This window comes from Siniperca chuatsi, linkage group LG13, assembly GCF_020085105.1.
Source record: "Siniperca chuatsi isolate FFG_IHB_CAS linkage group LG13, ASM2008510v1, whole genome shotgun sequence".
Classification (NCBI taxonomy): domain Eukaryota; kingdom Metazoa; phylum Chordata; class Actinopteri; order Centrarchiformes; family Sinipercidae; genus Siniperca; species Siniperca chuatsi.
The window spans coordinates 11,571,984-11,592,675 of NC_058054.1; the positions used below are offsets into that span (position 1 = coordinate 11,571,984).

Below are 20,692 nucleotides of genomic sequence, written 5' to 3' on the forward strand. Positions count from 1 at the left end.
AAAAACAGGTGGGCTCATTAATCTGCAATATTGCCCACATAGCCTAATACAGAGATATTAAAGGGAAAACTATAGGTATGTGTCGAAGCGATATGCCAGATTACTATTGGCACCAATACTGACATTTATAAGCATCAACCATTACGTGACAGAGTCACATTAAAAACATTTTCTTTGTCAATGTCATTATAAAATGCATTGTTTCCACTATAAGTTACATCATTCAGTTAAGGTGGCTCACAACAAATTTCTAGTGCTGCAGAAATACCTGGTCTCATGTTAATTTACATAAAAATTAAGTTGTTTGCAGTGAGGTATACAATTTGGGACAAAGAGGGCACTGTACTACTGTTTGCTGATTGGCACTTTGTACTGATCATTGTCTGGAGAGAAAAAGTTGGGCACTTGACAAATTTACATTACATATCCATTATTATAAACAGCTGGATTTTATGCAAATCACCGGAATTTAGCAATTATTTGAATAATAAACTGTCACCTCAAAACATTTATTTCATTTTGACAGGTAACTAAGAGTTAAAAAAATATAATTCTTTTCAATTCTTGGCAGTAATGTGGGACATGATGGCCTTTCAGCTTGACTGTTTGTTTCCAGGTAGCTGGTGTAGCTTGTGATTCACTTTCAGATGGTAGGGTTGTAGGTTATCAAGGAACTTTTCCTTTTTCATCATTCCATAGTTCCTTCCTTTTGTCTTTCCCTCCACTTTCAGCCTTCCAACACATCTCCTCCCATTTAGTTATATTCCTGTCAACACACACACACACACATACACACACACGGTCAAGAGTAAGGCCAACAACGTGTCCCACCCTGTGATTTTCACTCTTCTCCACCAGAACACCCAACCTTCCCCGAACACACTCCCACTGTTTCTGTAATAAGTAACACTTTCTATACATAGTGATATGACCTAATCTCTACACTGTGTGGAGCCAAACAGTTCACTGTCATTTAGTTTTAACAACAGTGACGTTACTGCTGTTTTATTATTAGAGAGAGAGGAGTTTCTCACCATTATTTTGTCTTTTGTAGTGAACCTTCCCCTTGTGTGTAACAAACATCCTGTGATTAAGACTGTGAGAGTTTATGACAGGGGTGGAGGAGGTGCCTTTATTCTCTCCTATACATTTGTGGATGTGTTTGCTAACTGAGAAGGTAACATGCTCTGTGGACATAGCTTTGAAAGCACAGTTTGGCTTTCTATGAATCTGACAAAGCGGATAAATCACAGAATAATAATCCAGGACAATAAATGGTTTATGCACACAAACTCTCTTTCCATTAGAGATCTTTTGATGGTACACCAAATGTAAAAAGACTCCACAAACGGGACAGCTATCATGTTTTTAAGTGTTTTTTCTCCCAGAATGCGCCCCCATGTCTGTCGAGGAAACCCAAAAGGGCTGAGTCAGAGATCCCATCTCTTCCGGAGGCAGGGCCAGCAGCACTCTCCTTTGAAAGGCAACATGGAAAGATCAACGGGCATCTCCTGAGGGAGCCACTGGGCCATACTGTGCTGCTGCCCCATGGCCAAACAGCCCTGGGGCCTGTAGTCTGCTGCTGCTGCTGCTGGGTTAGCCTGTGCTGTTTACTTTGGGAGGACTTTCAACCCTACGCAGCCATCAAGATCTCTGTTTTCTCCCTTTTTGTCTGTCTACATCTATCCCAGTCACGCTCTCTCTTTTCCCCTTTCAAGCTTTTGATCACTCATTTGGAAGTCATTCCCACCAAATCTGCAACTCTGTGACAAACATAATTCACAATCACTTTACAGATAATAACTGTAAGCTTGCAGTTTGCATCACTTTGTGTGAACGTGGTTGTTGATGTGACCCTCAGCTCTGCGAACATCTATCCAGATGAGAGCACAGGGAGGATATCTGCGCTGCTGTGTTTATATTTCCTCCCTCACAGCACCATGGATACCAATCGAACAGTGCCAAGGTAGGACCACCTCATAAATTAAGAAGCCCATAAATATTTGCTTCACTAGTTTTCATTTACATATCAAGAGGTGGTTTTGTAATTTATTTGTGTGGAAGCTCAAGGACTTAATGCCTGGTGGTCTCGGTGTACAAATTGTGTTTTATATAACACCCAGCAGCAAATTAACACATGCCAAACATTTCCATTTGCCATTTACAGCTTACTTCGACACTAGTAACACTAAGACAGAAAAAATAAAACTTTATCATGGACAATTTGTGGCTAAATGGCAGTGGCATAATTCTAATAAAAGTTTGATCTTTTGCAAAAGAAAGAAAAATAAGTGCAATTACAATGTCAATCTCCAAACTGTGGATGTGGCTGTTGTGCAGTGTAGCACATTCCTCCACACTCAATAAACTCAGCTAAATCAATATGTTGAAGAGCAGACAGATAACGCTAAGCCCAGACATAAATCTTAACCATCTCTAAAATCTTTTCATGTGGTATTACTCAGAGGCCATATTCGCTTAAGTACAGTAAACATTGTGACAGGTACTTTGAGCTGCTGGTTCAAGAGGACACAGGAAAGTGGATTGTGCTTTGAGCCTTCAGGGGCCGGTAGAAAAGAAAAACTCTTAAGTAACAAAGCTGTCAGGAAGAATAAAAGCTTGCTTTAATGAAACATAAGCAGAATGTGGAAGCAAACCACCCAGAAAAGACTGGAAATCGAAATCTGCAAGCTTAATATCTGGTTTGAGATGCAATTTTTTGAAACATTTAGGTGGGATGTCTTAATTTCTGAAAAGGAAGCACACGTTTTCTTTTTTTCCCAGGAAATCCTTGCCTTGCATTAGCTGGTCTTGATTTTTTTCTTCATGTGCTTCCCTCCCAATCATGTAAACATTTGAGAAAATAAAGCTATTCAGTTTTTGTTCATCCAGGGAGAAATGGGGAGTTGAAGCATGCCTGTTATTGCCTCATGCAAAAGTATGCCTGAGTAATAATAATATTATGCAGGAACATGGATCTTTCCACAACTTTAAAATATTGATTCTTTTTCTTTAAAACACAGGGTAACTGTAAATTCATTTGCATCACCAGAACAATTTATTGGACTGAATTTAAATAAAATTATTTCTTGTAAAAACAAAAAAACAAACAAAAAAAATGCTGCTGAAATAAACATGATAATTCAAAAATAAATAAGTCCAGAAGAATGAATGACATGCCCTTTTGGGAAAGAAAAAATGAAAATAAAAATAAGAAATAACCCTCTTTACGCCAAGTTTCACATGTAACTCATCAGATTGCTTTCAGGTTTATATATACCCAATGATTGTTTTTGTGGCCTAAAATGGCCTTTTGAGACTCCACCCACACCACTGATGGAGGACGTGGAGACAAACAGTGTGAAAAATCAAACACAATCTCTCAAATTTTGATTTTGCATGACACCCATGCAGCTGTGAATTCAAAATATTTACTACAATGAGTGTGCATTCTGATAATTCTGAAAATATTGCATTGTAATATAAATTGTTTACTTCTTTTATTTCCTCAGTCAGTTGTCCATTTTAACGCCTCATTACATAAAACTATTGGGCCATTACACTCCTTTAAATCCTTATGGGGATTAGTCAAAGTCAAAAAAGTAACGGGAATTTGTTCAGAGGTGACCTCATTCTCCACTTCTAATCTTCTGATCTAATTTTGGTACGACAATGATGCAACAGTACATGCTTGCATTTTGAAAGGTACACAGTCTATAGTGAGTCAGGTAGTGCAGCCAACAGTCTTCCTCTGCAGTTTATGTCTTGTAACATAAAGGTCAGTAGGCCCACAGCTATTCTGGGTGTGCTTTGTTAAAACAAGCCATCCAACTGCTTTACATGTAAAAGAGTTTTTGTAGCTCTGCTTTGAGAATAGTACCTTAATGTGACCCAACAGCTGACAACAGTAATATATCAATATCAAAAATGAGTCTGAAGGAGTTGATTATTTGCATTTTTCAGTAAATAATTAAACAAAACCACTAGATGACATAGTCTTTTATACCCTGTTTAAACGAAACTAGTTTCAGTCAAATACAGTAAGAGCTTTCAGTGGAAAACATGTGCAGATTCAACACTACTGTACTACAAACAACCACTTGTCAAGAAAAAAAATTAGAAAAGAAGACATCAGAATGGTTTTACTTCTACTCTACATTGATATCTTTATTAACAATCATAGCCATGTTTTCAACAATGGAAGATTTATAAATATTTTTTTCTTTTGATTCATAAAAGTTGTCTTGGCACTTGTGGCATGATTCCAGTTGTGGAAAGAAAAAAAAATCTAAATGTCCTTAAAGAATACAGCGCTTTACAAAGCAGTGGTATCCAATCAATCCAATCAACAGCTTTTTCTTCAGAGAGGAAATCCGTTATGTACATGATGGCTTTATTTTAAGAAACAAGATCTGGTTCTGTGCCATGTATGGGAGAGATATCGAGTGCATGGCAGGTCCAGAAACCATCCAAAGCAGGCCACCTGATTGATCATCTGGCCTGGCGATTCCCTTTGTTTTCGTAAGGCAACAAGATCCCCACACCAATCTGGAAACCAATCCCGGCTATTCCACGTTCGGTTCAAGCTTGCAGTGTGACTGAAGGCCTTCTCACCCTTTAACTCCCCCACCCCCACCCCCACACGTCCGAATCTTCTTGCATCAGCTGCGAGGAAGGAAACAAACATCACCCCCGAATACTTCCACACTACATAGCATCCAGACAGAGGGGCCAGGGATTGTTGTCCTCCCAAAGATTTAGATGTTCAAGCTAAGGCCATGGGGCACCAGGGTTCACCCCTCACTGAAGCTACATCTGATGGCTGGGACAGACTGGTGTACAGGCCGTCCTGTCCCGGGTACTTCACCGCTGAGCCTGTTCCCTCCCCTGAGCTGGACAGCACAGACGAACTGACCTAAAACATTAAAAAATATGCATTATTAGCCTAATAGCATTTTCAAAGCAGACATTTCTTGTGTAAAACAAGCATTTGTCTCTATTGGGAGTGTTATTCATGTTTGTTTTTTGGACTGAAATGCCACTTGTATTTATATCCCACTGGGGAGAGAAAGCACCAGATCCTGAGCAATGTAAAGCTCATGCTGTAATATTATGGTGAAATATTTGTTAGCAGCAGTAATCACCACCACAGAGCATAAGTCAGCCTGCATGTGATCTTTTTAGCAAAACACCTGCTGTAGCAAATGCTGTAATGCTTTCTATGTGCTCATTACAAAATATTCAATCCTGAGGATGCATCATTTAAAATAACTGTAAGGAGGGTATTTTCAAATTATTAATACCCATAAATTTTACTTCAGGTTTTATTAAAAACAAACTCCTGTGCCACATCACACATGTGTCCAATTATATTTTATTTTATGCTTTGAATTCAAGCATAAAAGCAGAAGACATTTAAAATATTTTTTTTGTTTTAAAAGTCTTACCCCTGACACCTGTCCGGAGGGAGAGCTGGTTTTGGAGCAGTCTTCGGAATTAGATGAAGATGTGGATGTGGGAGTCATAGAGACAGCGTTGTTATTTCCTACAAAAAAAAATATATATATATAAAATATATCGTTAAGATCATATCAGAAATAACAACATTTTGATGATAATAATCCACAGGCATATGAGCAATAATTATCAGTGACTCACCAGAGGATCCCTTTGTTTTATTCAAGGTTTTCGGTTTTCTTTTTCTTGTCTGGATTCCCTCTTTCTTCATGGCGAGCGGCCGAGGTACCTACAGATTTCAGACCATTTTTGGAGACCAATTATTATTTGGATTTGTGATGCATTGATTAATCAAAGTGGGTATTTGAAAGAAATGTGAAATCAAATCTTGACTTACCCCGTGTAATTTTGTGTAGAGCCCGCATGCGTTACACACCGGCTCTCCCTCCGCGTTTCTGCGCCACAAAGTGGTCGTGCTGGTTTGACAGTTGGCGCAGGACAGGCCGATTCTTCTGGACGTTGACTGGTGACAAAAACGTAACATTAAATTAATGATTATAAGCAATACATAATCGAAAGATTTCAGAGAATGATGTGATATTAACAGATCTGTCAAGACTTGGAGTCTTTGTCTGTCAACTTAAGTTAAAGAAAATGTTTTCAAAGTGAAAACCACACTGCTAATTTAATCAGAATTGGGCCATTCACACCCTATTTCCTAACAATAACACGGGTCCTATTATGATCTCCATTTAACTGCCATTTACGCACGGCTTTTCACAGGATGTTCATTTTCAGGGAGTCCATACTTGACATTAGATTTCCTTGTAAAAACTGTGCTTAATGCGCGTAATGGCACCAGGAAAGGATTTGCCCTTACTGTCTCCAATGAAATTACCCAACAGAAGCACTGAATAGGGTGACAGATTACGTGCCTGATTAATTACGTTAACAAATATCTCCAAGTATATGTGTTTAATTCAATTAAATCAGTGCCTTCAATTCTGTTAAAAACCAATTTATAGGAAATGTACCAGTAGACCTCTTAGCGACCAGATCTTCCAATCCCAATGATTGTTGACTGAATAAATTATTAGTATTGAGTAAAGTGCTAAATGATGTCATCAAATTGCACAAAAAAAGCATCAATTCTCAACTAAAATGTTAAATGTATGTGTTGTGATGTATTTTACAAATAGATGTCTGCCCATTTTAGGATCAGTCACAGACATAATGAAACCAAAATTACTAGAAAAATCTAATCTGAACTAAAGCTTGATAAATCGCATACAAGTCTTTTTTTCTCCATTAGACACTATGAACATCATCGGCGATAACCTCCAGCCATTGTTTGGATAATTAGGCAGGACATTGAGCGGTTAAGTGGTCCCCTGCTTACCGTCCGTTTCTGTGGTTTAATTAATGGCCGGCTCAGCCCATTCATTTTGCTGTAAAGGCCGCAGGCGTTGCAGAGAAAGTGGCCCGTGCCGTCGCGCCTCCAGAGCGGCGTGGAGATGGAGCCGCAGTTGACGCACTCTCTGCTCTCCCCCATGTCGTCGAGAATATCTGAAACTAAAAAGAAGGACTTGAATCAGCATAACGCGCAGCTTTTAAACATGAAAATCTGCCCACAGGTTTACATTTCCCTAAGGGATTGTGTTTCTCGGACAGTGATATGTCAGGAGAAGCTAATTAAATCAGATCCACAGATTTCATATAGTAAAAATAATTAGGCTATTTAAAGGAAACAATGACGATGACGAGTTGTAAACCTGAAACACTTTCAATATATTTATACTTTTTTTTAAAAAAACTTAAAACTATAGGCCTGCGCACACAAACAGGCCTCATTTGTCTTGCAGGACTCACCCACACCAAATCTAGCCCAGTTTTAAACATAAGAAAAATTATACTTCATTAATTCTTTTTGATCTTTTGAGCTCTGGCCTCCACAGGGAGATCAGGTTACGTTACAACGAGCACTAGAGTTTCAGTGCCTTGCCTAAAGACACTTCAGCAGTTACATGCCTGATTAAAGGAATTTAATCAGTATTCTTCCCTCCCAGACAGTGAGAATGAAAATTATTCCATCACTTTGTTTTATTCCAGCATTTTTTTTCTTACCTCCGTTTGGTCCACGAATCAAGGGCGCGCCTCTGCTCTGCAAGGTGTGCAGCATCGTGTTATCAAAAGGTCCCCCGGTCCAAGGCGAGGGCAGCTGGGACAGCTGCGGTGCAACATAAGGAGAGTATGGGCTCGCGTAGGTCCCACTGAGGGGCCGAGAGAGGCCGTACTGGTCCCTGCTGCTCACATTCAGCGTGTTACTGTAGCCGGTGTCCCTTGGCGTCCCGTTATTCATGGGGGGGCTTGGAGGGTAGTGGAACCGACTGGAGGTGTGCGGGCTCCCGGTGCTGTATGAAGGGCTCTCCGGGGCGGACTGCGACCAGACCGAGTGGCTGGAGACGGCGTGGCTGGGCTGCGCAGAGCCGCTCGCCTGCAGATAAGAGAGGCTGGGTATCATTGGGCCCACCCGGGAGCTGGGGACATACACGGGGGAGTTGGGGTTGGAGTGCATATAACCACCAGGGGAGGAATCATATCCAGTCTGGCTCTGGGCTGCGGCGATGGCCAGTGTTTGGTACATGTCGGTCGGGTCCACCAGCAAGCCCGCCTTGTGTGCTCCGCTGGAGAGGACGAGTTTGCTGCCCTGGTCTAAATCCGTAAACAGCGGGATGTCCTCGGTAGTGGTCAGTGTGTTGTTATGGTGTCCGAAGTGAACGTAGGAGTGTAGTGATCTGCCGTCGGAGCGGCGGTGCCCCAGTGCGTCAAGGTCGCTCGGAGGAGTCCTCAGCTCATCCGAGGTGGGACCGTCCCTCCTGCTGTCACCGGGCAGGTAGCTCTGCTCAGCCGGTGACCCTGGGCTGCTGGATACTTCTCGCTTGACCATGGACCAGCTGGTTTCGCCCAGGTCCATCCAGGAGCACTTTCCATACACCGTAGGGGTTAATAAAAATCGTCAGGGAGTACCCTGTAAAAAAAGAAAAGAAAAAAAAAGAGTTGGAACAGTTAGGAAAGCAGAAAGAAAAAAAAGCTGTCCTCGTGTGGTACAAAGTTATGGACAACTGAATTTTAAATTTGTCCCGTAAACATCTGCATAGAAACTTGCCAAGTTTCTGGAAAAACGCAAATCCACCTCTGATTTGCAGCTTGTTTTCATCTTTAAAAGAGCAGCCCATACATTTCCACAATCAAAACTAACTATGAACTATGAATCGGACTTTTAATTCCGCGGCATGTTCACTGACTCTGTATCATCTTTAACTCCAATAAAACGCATCCAATCCACAGTGACTGCTATACTCCCATCAAGCGCTCTAAGAGGCACTGGATCCGTTCGAGTCAAATCTCTGTCCTCCCACACACACACACAGACACACACATAAGTACAAACACACACATAACAGATAGGAAACAAAACGCAATATGTCTTCACAGCAAAAGAGATAACCGTTTGATAAGACCCAAAACAGATAAGGGCCGAGAGGCAGGCTGAAGCGATAAAACAATAATGGATTTCGGTCTGCGCTCCAACACCACACCGCCAGATGTTCGAACCAGCTTTGTGGCACGAGGGTGAAAAGACACGCCAGTAAGACGGTAAAATGAGGAGACTTTCCATCACATACCTGCTAGTTGTCTGCCATAGGTCGCACGCAAAGTTCCTAATAGTGAGCCGCTGCTTCTCCTGGAAGTAATGGGAAACGATAGTGCGGTCTGACGAGGTTTATGAGAGGAGGCGCTTCTGGTGGCTGCGGCTGAAGGAGGCGGACCAATCATGTGGAGTGTGAGCGGCTGGAAACACGAGGTGCCAGCCTATGAACTCCTCCAATCAATCACACGGAGAAACAGAGAGAGAGAGAGAGAGAGAGAGAGGCCACTTGATCGTGTCTGAAACTTATAATAATTTGCAAATGCAATCATGTTTCTAAGAGTTTTCGACAATTATGCTTTGGACAGAGATGGAGCTCCACCCACTCTCATCTGTTTTGCTTTTTTCATTTGATCAAATATGATTCGTAATCAATAACTAATACCCACAACAAAACCTGCAGGGTCTAAAGTCCAATCCTATACATTTTTACGTTTTTAAATTTCATTTTATTTTTCAGTATTGTAATGTTGCTGTTTTCTTCTATAACGTTGGTTTAAATTAGTTACTGACAAACCTTCTGATGACAGCGGTGGAATGTAGCTAAATACATTTACTCAAGTACTTTAGTACAATTTTGAGGTACTTTTACTTTACCTGAGTGTTTCCATTTTATTTTACTTTATACTTCCACTTCAGGGAAATATTGTCCTATTTACTGCACTATGTTCATGTCACAGCTTTAGTTATTTTGCGGTTTATAATTTTACATAATAAATAATATGGCCGGTTAGTAAAATATAACAAATTATTACACAATGAAACTTCCCAACAGTATAAATGTATTTAAAATGAGCTCCAGCTCGACCAACTACAACAGTAAAACGCTACTTCCACATTAATGCACCATTAACAATAATACTGTGATATAATATATCACAATAACAATCACAGGGCCTGTTTTTCTGCTTAAGAAATAATTTTACGTTTTATACTTTAAGTTCATTTTGCTGAAAATACTTCTGTACTTTTACTTAAGCCAGAGTTTGAGAGCATTGTTTTAAACTTCTAATGGAGTATTTTGACAGTGTTCTATTGCTACTTTTACTTATATAAAAGATGTGAATACTTCTTCCACCACTGGCTGCTTATTACATCTATATTAGATTAATTAATTAAGATGACTTTGATTGATAACTGCTGTCTAAATTCGCAATTACCACCAACTTTATAGTGCTACATGGATATGGAGCATTGTGTTGAGCCGTTTAAGAATATAAATCAATTAATAGGCTACAATATGTTTTCTCAAGTGGTAATGTGAACATTTTAATATATTTATGCGTATTTTTAATTTCCGCTCCCATTCTGATCTTTATTCAAGATCCTGATTCAGGCTAATGTCTTCCTCTTTGTTTATTCTCTATATTCACTGCAGTGATTAATAAATCCCCTCCTAATTAGTTTATTTAAGTCAGACGCTTTCATTCAGGATTAAATGACTTCAGCAGTGTAGAAGCACGCTGCCGCTGTGAAAGGCTTCACTTTGAAGCGCGATGATTCGTTCAGCCACAATATACATTGTGAGTGAGTGAAGTGATCAAAAGTAGCGAGGTGTCAATTGAATCATTCACTCATTTACGGGTCCTCTCGTGCGTCCTTCACAGAGGTTAACAAATAGTTCTCGGTTCATCACACTCACAGCCATTCAGCCGGTATTTGTGTCTGTTTACATTTTGTCTGGATGGGAGATAGCTGAGCACTAAAAGACTGAGCTGCACAGAGACCTGAGGACTCCACCATTACTGCTACTTCACTACAGTCTGCAGCTGCAGAGCTGGACTCACATTTCTACTACCACTGCTTCTATTACAAGCACTACTATTATTATTATCACAGCTACTACCACTACTGTTTCTATGGCTACAATTACTACTACTATTAGAGCTACTACTACGATACTACAAATACTATTATTATTAGCCTACTGCTGATTTTTATACTCCTACTATTATTATTACTGCTTCTATTGTCATTAATACTACTACCACTATTATTCAACAACTACAGCTACTTCTACTATTATTATTACATATAATAGCGCTGCTATTATAACTGCTGCTTGATAGGCTGCTGCTGCTGTGATGCTGCCACTACACTATTAATATTAACATTTACTTTATTTTTCCTATGTGTACCTACTTCCATATACCTTACTGAAAACACAGCATTATTACAACTAATAATAAAAAATAATACAAAATATTGCTTTTATTATCACTGCTGCTGTTAATGCTGCTGCTGCTGAAACTTGACATGGCTACAGTGCCGTTACCACTGCCATTGAAATTGTAGTATTTCTGATTTGTGTGGTGGATAGGGAAAACAAATGTAAGTCACTGCATCTGACAGCAGGCTACAGTTCCAAGCTCCCACGTAACTTTAATAACTCTGCTCATATGAATTAATTTTTAGGGAAATATATATAGATATATTTTACGCACTGTGAAGTCTTGTCTTGTAGCTCTCCTGGCTCAGGATCAAACTCGACACAACATCTGACAGCCATGGTAATCGGAGAGGTTTTGGAGATGTGATTTTATCAGAGGGAGTTACCAAACCCTGCGCTACTGTCTCCCATCCCATCGTCTCCCTGAGCAGTTGTCATGGAGGTGCGAGAATACAAAATCCTGTGTCCCCCCCCCCCACTTCTTACTCGCTGGCTGCGGAGCGCCTGGAGTTGATGAATGAGGTGTTTTCGCAGTGATGTCAAAGTGTGCTGCTCTGACACACGGAGCCTGTGAGGAGAAGTGGCAGGACGCCGCCCTGTCTCCACATTTATCCAGAAACGGTCAAACAATGTGGGCCTGCACGAATGTCAGCAACGGTAAAGAGACACAGGCCCATAATCTAATTATCTTTATCATAACTTTCACTGGAAAACGCCTTTTGAAATGTTTATATCTTGTAATTGTAGGCTAATAGGCTCACTACGACTGCCGCCAATAATAAAAATCATGATAATAATAATAATAATACAGTAGAGTATTAGTTTAAATGTTATTTATGTATGATAAAGGTCATTTATATCATATAATTTAACTCTAAAATGAATATTTGGTCCCACTCGGAATATTATGAAACATTATAGCAATATTCGTTTGGTTGGAACAAAATGAAAAGAAACAACAACCAAATTAATAATAACAATAATAACGTCATGGCAAATTCTAATCGCCATATTAATTTCACTTTTAAAGCCTCTGTTTCCTTGTAAAATGATCTGAGTTTTTATTTTTATTGATTTTTTTACCCAGAAGACCATGGGCACAGATTTATCTGAATACTGTTTGTTTCTTTCAGGAGGTGTGCAGACCAATGGCCGACTCTCTTCAGGTGTCAGTGCCTTATGTACCGACTTGATAATGATTATCTCCAGCACGCCATCACTTGTTATAGCCTGCTCGTGATTAGCCAATACTGCTGCAATATGCATGATGGTATGGAGATAACAAGGAGCAGGAATAACGCTGAGTTTAGAAATTCTTCACTAAAACAAGGATTAATATCACCTTATTAGCCAGTATGAATTATTAGTGATGATAGTGAGTCTGACGTTATTTCAAAACTGGCCAGATTGTTTGTTTCTTTGTGACTCAGGGAAAAAGCCACAGAAATGCAGATTTGATTTCTTACATTACATGTGGTAATAAAAGGCATTGTTGACATTTAACACACCCTATGAAAGTCTCTGATGCCTCGATTATGATTAATAAGACACACCGTAGCTACAAGTAAAACATACTGGGAAGAGAGTCAATTCACCACTCAGCTGTTTTGGCGCATTTTCTTTTATCGTCGTATTTCAGACAGTGCCTGGTTGCATGCAGAGCCATACATGTTGTAATAGCCACTTAAATATTATGAGAGATTCATTTTGATTTTGGGAAATATTTTCAGTTTGGATGGGTAAAGTTTGCACCATAACGGTATGGGGTAATTTTTCTACCATCAAAACAAAATTCCCTTTTTTTTCCTGATAAATGACACTCAACAGTAATTTTTGCTGATATTTACATGATATTTATCTGCTGATAATAATGTACTTCTAATTTAAAAACAATTATTTAATTGCATAAATACTGCAACACAGCCTGTTTCAGGTAGTACTTTAAATGACATAGGCCTGTTGCTTGCATTTTAGTCCCATCCTAAAATGGGAGATTAAATGCTTGTTAAATATATAACTGAATAGTTATTACATTAATACTGTTAAACATTCTATTTCCCCCACTCACAATACTCTTACTAAAAGGCAGGAAAAGGGTATTCAATATACGTAGGCTCTATATACCTACGCAAATATACTATGAACTATTATTGCCTGGCATTTTTCCCATTTGCCCACCATATAACCTTTGATGGCAGACAGGAGGTCTCACACCTATTAGGGGATTATTACTATACATTCAGTAGTGAACATGTGCCAATCTAACTTATACAGTCCACAAAAATCAGTATAAAAGTTGTTGGTAACACTAGATCATGACAAAGGAACGTAATTGACAGTGTATGCAGTATAAAAATATAAACATTTTGAGATTATAGTAGATAACACAAGTTCTTAATATACTGGGGATTCAGTATATTCTATGGATATTAAATGGTGAGTTTTAAGGTAATTATTATTTTCTATTCAAAATAAATTATCCATTATAAATAAAAAAATGGCCCATCCCCTACCTATTAGAGTGAAACACATAAACACTTGGCTTGGGTTGTGAAATTGATAGTCCTCTTGGTAGTACTTAAAAAACCCTCAGAATTGATTTTTGAAATAAATATTCCACAATCAATTACTAATTATTATATTACATTATTGTGTATAATCATATACTATTTATCCTGAGCCATTGCAATGCACCACCACCTTTAAAAGAATCCGATTTTCACTGCTGATTTGATGTTTTGTTTGTACAGCTCAAACTAAAAGGTTCAGCCACATACTGAAACTGAAAAGAAAAAAACACTCAACTGATGAATAAAGCAACTGGCTCACATCTATTTCATCTCGTCTTATAAATGTGTAAATCCATGCAGGATCAATCCAGATCTATTTATGAGGGAACTCTGAATTTCTCCTAATGCCGAAATAGCACCTGTGAAAGCCATTTCCTGTATTTATTACCTCCATGTCTTGCTGCTGGAGCCTTTAAAACATTGACCTATTTGCTCTTAATTTATGGAAGTCACACATAAGTTTAATACCTGCACAAGTCTGTTTCTCCCTTTCTTTTACTGAATGGCAGCTTGTCCAGAGCTGCTGAAGCAAAGGCTGCTGGGAGGCCGTGAGCGTCAGACTCACTTGTTTAAAGTGGTAGATGATTAAACGGGCCATGACAGGTATAAAAGCAACCTTTGTCATGTTGGACATTTACCGTTCTTGCTTCCTCGGCTCGCCCACAACGGAACGCCCTGCTCACCTGCCTGCGTATACTGAGTGTGTGTGCATCAATGTGTGTGTGAGTCAGTGTTGGGGGTGTTGGTGGGGGATTGGAGGCTACAAACAATCCTGCACCATCATACTGCCCGCCAGCGTCACGTGATGAATGACGAATACATTCCTGCTCATTTGAGAGGTGTAAGCTTGTTGTCTGTGTATTTATGGTCTTGGCTCTGTGCCGCTCGGCGTAAAGAACAAGAAACATGAAATGCCACAAATGATGGCACACACTCCTGGGGAACAGAGCCAGGCACGTCTGTGACTTGAGAAAGATGGAGGCACATTTATCTGTTGTTATGGGCTATTATTTGGGGCTCCAGCAGCTCCAGTTTATCACTGCAGTGTCCCAATGTCACATCAGCCTGACACAGACTGACACTGGAGCTTTGGCTCCAGTCATGCATCAGCATATGTTATTATATTATGAACTGTTTCTATCATTTGTGCTGCTCTTGTCTTCTTCCCTTGAAAAAGAACCATGATATCAGTGGGAATATTCCAGTTAAACAAAGATAAAAATAAAATGTAGATATTTCACTTTTAGATTTGACATAAAACACAGGGCTTATTCTGTTATTCTATGGAGTTGAAATTCAAACAAAGCTTTCGTACACGCTGAGGCTAAGCACATTGCTCTGTAATATGAGGGATTAGGTGGATTAGTAAAGCAAAGTCGTGCTGCATGTAATTATAATATTAATTTGCACATTTTTCAGGTTGTGCTTAGTCATATTGGATCTGGGATTAAGCGGATAAGTGGAAGGATCTCCTGCTGCATTATGAAATTAGTTTGTACACTTTTCAAGTTGTGCTTCATTTTTGATGTTGACTCTTCGATCAGCAGCAACTTGTCTGCAAAAGACCAAAGTCAGTTTACTGTTTTTAGATGTTCTATGATGTGGATGGATGACATAGAGCTCCACTGATTTATTTTTGGTTATAGAAAAGTGAATGCTTATTATGACACATAGGAAACAGAATTTGCTGTATTTCTGAATGACTACTTTCATACTACTACTTTTCACAGACTAGGAGGCAAGAGACAAATGTTCTGCACTTAATTCAGTTGTAATATCTTAGTTCATTTTAATTTGCTTGCTCATGGTGGGATTTGTTGGGTCTCTGTAAATAATATTATAAAGAGTACGGTCTAGACCTGCTCTATAGGAAAAGTGCAATGAGATAACTTCTGTTATGAATTGGCGTTATATAAATAAAATTGAATTGAATTGAATGAATTTCCATGAAAGAAGGTGTTGACTCATATATTTTTTTGTTTAACAAGAAGTTGACTCATAGCAGGAATTTCTATGTGCAGCAGGAATTGTTCACGTCAGGGAGCTGTGATCATTTTTGCTTTTACTTTTTTCTACAAAGGAAAGAGCCACTAGTCAGATAAGCCCCCCATCCATCACCTATAAAACTTAAGTGTTTAAAAAGCCATTAAAACAAGATAAGGCAGAGGTGTACAAATCAACACACTTAGTCACTAATTGCATTTACAATGTGATCATTACAATGGAACTGTTTTATGTGTTAAAGGGAAAAAAATGACCTTAAGAGCAACATTTCTGGGACAGAGGTGCATAGAAATCGAAAAATATTATCCATACTGTGTCAAAGCCAATGAAGATGAGAGTTTTATTCCAAAGTTCAAAAAGTATAATGCAAAATGAGACAAACATTTAATTTATGGGATACAAGCCGATTAGCTTATCTTAGCACAAAGACTGGAGGAAGAGGAAACAGCTAGTCTGGCTCTGTACGGATTAAACAAACAAGACATGCTAACTAGTGAGCTTCAGAGGTGCTGTTGGGGCCAGGCTAGCTGTTTCACCCTGTTTCCAGTTTTTATGCAAAGCTAAGCTATCCGGCTGCTAGTTTTAGCCTCATATTTAACATCTAACTCTTGGCAAGAAAGCCATATTTAATGTGTGAAAGCATATTTTCCAAACTTATTGATACTAAACACAATTCTGTTTATGCTTTCCTGACTTTTCTCTAATATTTTTTGTTTTTGTAAATTTTAGATTGTTTTAGTTCTTCAGGCCTTATTATTATAATCCAATAAATTGACAGGGGAAATTCAGTCCTTGTTTGACACACGCAATCTCACAAGCAGGACAATTTGGAATTCACCACACAATAAATGATTTCAAATCAAAGAGGGATCGAGTGTGTGCTGAGTTTCGTCTACTACTTTGGCTGACTGCCTGTCTTTCTGTCTCTGGAAAACCGAGCCTCATCTCTTGTGTAGATTCAGAGGCCATGTTATTGTTTCCATGCTAACGTCCTGTGGAGCCAGCCCCTCTATATGTGTTTTGTCTCAGGAGAGAAGGTCAGGTCTCCAGTACACTTTGTGACTTTCCTTGAATCAGCTGTTTGGAGCTCCAGCCCAAGAGAAAACAGCCTTGGGCACAGGTGACGTCACTGATAGCAAAACAGAGACAACTTGGAGGTGAGTGGGTGGTGGTGGTGGGGTGGTAGTGTGGGGTACGGAGGGTTGGATACTTGGGCCTGGCACTGTAGTGGAGTATGGACAGAGCAGCTGGCAGACCTTGCAGGTCCACTCATGATTTCAAGGTCTACGGAGTCTCAGCTGCCTGTTAGAAAGATATGAAAGGAGTGTGTGGTGCAACTGAAACAATCACCAATTGTTAAAATCTAAATTTTGGCACAGATGGAGTAATATAGGTGCCGATTTTGGATGTTGAACAGGAATAGACCTTTTTCACAGCAGACATTTTGACAAGTCACAGTAGGAAATGCACAGGTGAAAAAAATAAAATAAATGATGGCTGAATTCCATTCCGCTGCTTCAGTTTCAGGGACCTGGTTTTGTGCAAGCTGGCTCACTGTCGCACTGTCATGACTTACTAGGACACTTGAATAGAACAGAGTCATCGTTAATGTTACTAGTAACACCTGTGCTTCTCCCACTATGACAAGTCAAAATGTCTGCTGTGAAAAAGGCCCATTTGTTCAAAACTTGACCTCATTTCCAGCTTAGTTTTTAATGTTGTTATTTCTGAGAAGACAATATTTCTGTGTCATTTTAAAGTGTCATTACACCCAAATTACAAAAAGACATATTTTCTCACTAACCTATAGTGGTGTCTCATCGAGCAGATTGTTTTGGTTTTTGCACGTCACTTTGGACAAAAGCGTCTGCTAGAATAAATGTAAATGTAAATCTTTGTCTCCTCTCATCTCTTGCCAACTGTCTGCTCTCAAATAAGGGCACAAAATACCCCTATGTAGCCACTGTCGCAGCTGTACGTCTCTTGTAAATGTAATTACATATTGGGGCTACACATACCACGTGGACACCACAAGAACTGATTGGTTAGCTTAGGCTGCTTGTGTTTGAGTGACAAAAATAATGGTGAAATGGTAAAAAATAGTGGTGCTATCAACAGGTCAAATTTGATATAAAATAAAACATATGCTGTAAATATCTGCAGCATAACTCCTTGCGTCAAGTATAAATCTAGGTTTAATGTGGTTCATTTACAGAGACCACTGTCAATAGTTTTCATTGGTAGAACCGACCTTCTAAATGCATGCAGAAATAGCAGCGAGATGCTAAACAATGTTTCAAAGAAACTCTCTCTCCAAGTAGGAAATGCCGAAGTTTGGCCTTGACCTTCTGTAAATACAGTTAAACTTTCTTTCCGGGGAAAAATGTGTTCAAATGTGTCTATAGCTTTTCAGTCAGAAGAACAAATAAGCCCTCTGAGATCTGATAAGATTTGAGCTCCACTCAAAGGGGTCTGGAGCTCCACCAGAAAATGGCCGACTTTTCATGCCACTTGTCCTTCCATGACCGTACAACCTTGCCTCTTCACAGCCTCAAATACATGCAGACAAACACACACTCACACAGCTCCCCTTCCACACACATTAAACACACTCTCAGACTGACTTGAAGGTTTCTGTCGCCCTCTCCTTCACTTTAGTCAGTTGCCAGACAATGAAAAGATTGAGAAGCAGTTTCTATGGCGTGACCAGAGCTTTTGTTTGACTGAAAAACATATGCATTCTACATGCTCCAATTATGGTTTTATCAGATCGCTGTCAAACACACCAATCATGCGCCTTCCTTTGTGACCTCTCTAACGGTGTGTACTGTACCATGCGGAGCAGTGGCTCGCTGTGTTTGCATGTTTGCCCATGGTGGGAGTATAATATCTCAGACTGGTTCGTTTCCCTGTTGGTGGAAAACACGCGGCTTAGTAAAAAAACAATGTGTCACAATGCCTTCTACTTCACAGTAACAGATTGGTTTCAAATGCAGAACTTCCTTGTGTGAATATGACAGCAAAATTAAATATGAGTGGTGTTGCCCTTCTCCAGTATCTAACAAACACATCCAGTTTCTGCTCTGACCGCCACTGCCACCCATATCAGGGTGATCTGCAGCACGTACAGTTAAATCCCTTATTGTGACTTCCACTGTACGCCTCAACAAAAGAGCCCAAGAAAGACATGGCTGATCTGACTTACCATTGGTTCAGTTCTCGATTGGCCTGATTTCCTTTCAGTGTCAAAGTCACGTCCACATTGCCAAGTATTTCACAAGAATGCAGTTATCATGACAAAAAAATTGTATAACCATAATATAAATATATAAAGACTGTGTGGTACACCTGTAGCTGGAAAACTGTTGGTAGATAACTTTATGAACATATAAACTTAAAAAAAAAATCTAATTTGATTCTGTTTCCAAACCCAGACAAAAATAAATCCTATCCTATTCTGAACTTCAAAAGGAGAAGTCCTCCTGACTTACTCTGTGCCTTATCTAGATTAACGGGGACACTGACATTTTTTTAACTGAATATTTCAATACTGTGAGCACCACAAATGAAATTCCATTCACCTTGTATTGGAGTGGAAGCAGAAATGTTAAAGACGGAGATCTCAAAATCAGCAGGTTTTTCATCTTGCAGCAGATGAATGTAGATCAGGAGCAAAAAAAGCATAAAAGACAAAAGCTAGATATCATTTTATGGTCTTCTTTACCACAAAATTCCACACATTGTGTCTTGGAGTCACACTGAAGATACCAGCTGTAACAGCCAATCCATCCTCGCCTTGATTCACCAGCATTATCATTTTATGTTAATCGTGTTTCATGGATAATATCAGCCCAGTCCAGGCCTCAGACCTCAGTGATGTCTGCCTGCCTGGATGCAGCATCTTGAGGCTGTAAGGCTGCGTTCTAGCAGATCTGTAAATACTGGGCTTAGTGGAACTTAACCACCTAAGCTGCTGACCGGTGTCTATCAAAACAAACCACACACACTGGCCAGGGTTTGTCTTTGTGTCAAAGGGCTGGGGTCAAGCTAGAGGGACTATTTCTGTGGTAGAAAGTAGTAACTGTAATTTATATATATATATATATATTTATATATATGTATAACTGACCCCTTGAAGGTACTGTGTGGAGTTTTTTACATGTATTAATTGCTTTTTATTGCTAATGTGTGACTTAACATAACTTGTGACCTTCCCTGACTTTCTTGCCTATAACAGCATGTGGACAATTTGATGACAGGGAATACACTACCGAGGTGGTTTGGCTCCTGGCACCCTGGGGTGGACCCCGCCGAAACCCCCGCTCAGGCCTCCGGAGGTGGGCACTGACTGATGCCTGACCTCCCTCTCACTCCTCTCCTGCTTCACGCCTCTCCTGTCCCTGCCTGAAGCCGCCATGTCTTCGTCGTCCCCGGAGTCAGAATAGTAGTTGTTGTCAAATTGGCCTCAGTCGGTTTCAGGGGCTGTGTTTGGTCCCGGTTCAGCCATTTTCACAGTTTTAGCTGATGCCCAGGATGCACGCTCGTGCCTACGGAGTGCGAGTGCGAGCAACAGGGTGCTGACTACAGTTCGGTGTCATAACATATTCAAATTTTGCCAGAAAAAATATAATTTGCTAATTTATTTGATAAAACATGATTCATGATCTAGAAAACATACACAAAAAACAGTACAAAAACTAAAATGTAAAAATTACAATTTGTGTTTTTATGGGGAGTTACATGCTGTAAGGACAGATAAATGTATCCCCCCTTAAAACCACT

General features: G+C 39.7%; 1 protein-coding gene across 3 annotated transcripts; it reads right to left on the reverse strand.

Moving 5' to 3' along the window:
• Positions 1–2,602: 2,602 nt before the first annotated feature.
• gata6 (GATA binding protein 6) lies at positions 2,603–9,307 on the reverse strand. 3 transcript variants are annotated; one of them, XM_044221130.1, is made up of 7 exons: positions 9,144–9,307; positions 7,582–8,485; positions 6,857–7,029; positions 5,855–5,980; positions 5,659–5,746; positions 5,448–5,545; positions 2,603–4,915 (listed from the first exon to the last, which is right to left on the reverse strand). In XM_044221130.1, the coding sequence occupies exons 2-7, from the start codon at positions 8,429–8,431 to the stop codon at positions 4,766–4,768; spliced, it is 1,485 nt and encodes a 494-aa protein (XP_044077065.1). In that variant the 5' UTR covers positions 8,432–8,485; positions 9,144–9,307; the 3' UTR covers positions 2,603–4,765. The 3 variants fall into 3 exon arrangements, with proteins under 3 accessions (XP_044077065.1, XP_044077066.1, XP_044077067.1); XM_044221131.1 differs by lacking the exon at positions 9,144–9,307 and adding an exon at positions 8,763–9,025; XM_044221132.1 differs by lacking the exon at positions 9,144–9,307 and adding an exon at positions 8,624–8,756.
• Positions 9,308–20,692: the final 11,385 nt, after the last annotated feature.

Bases quoted from the DNA above. Each gene is read 5' to 3' on its own strand.
- gata6 (XM_044221130.1), bottom strand. From the start codon at position 8,431: ATGGACCTGGGCGAAACCAGCTGGTCCATGGTCAAGCGAGAAGTATCC. The intron at 5,747-5,854 runs GTAAGTCAAGAT...TGAAATCTGTAG, and splicing joins TCTACACAAAATTACACGGG to GTACCTCGGCCGCTCGCCAT. The intron at 5,546-5,658 runs GTGAGTCACTGA...TTTTTTTTGTAG, and splicing joins TAAAACAAAGGGATCCTCTG to GAAATAACAACGCTGTCTCT.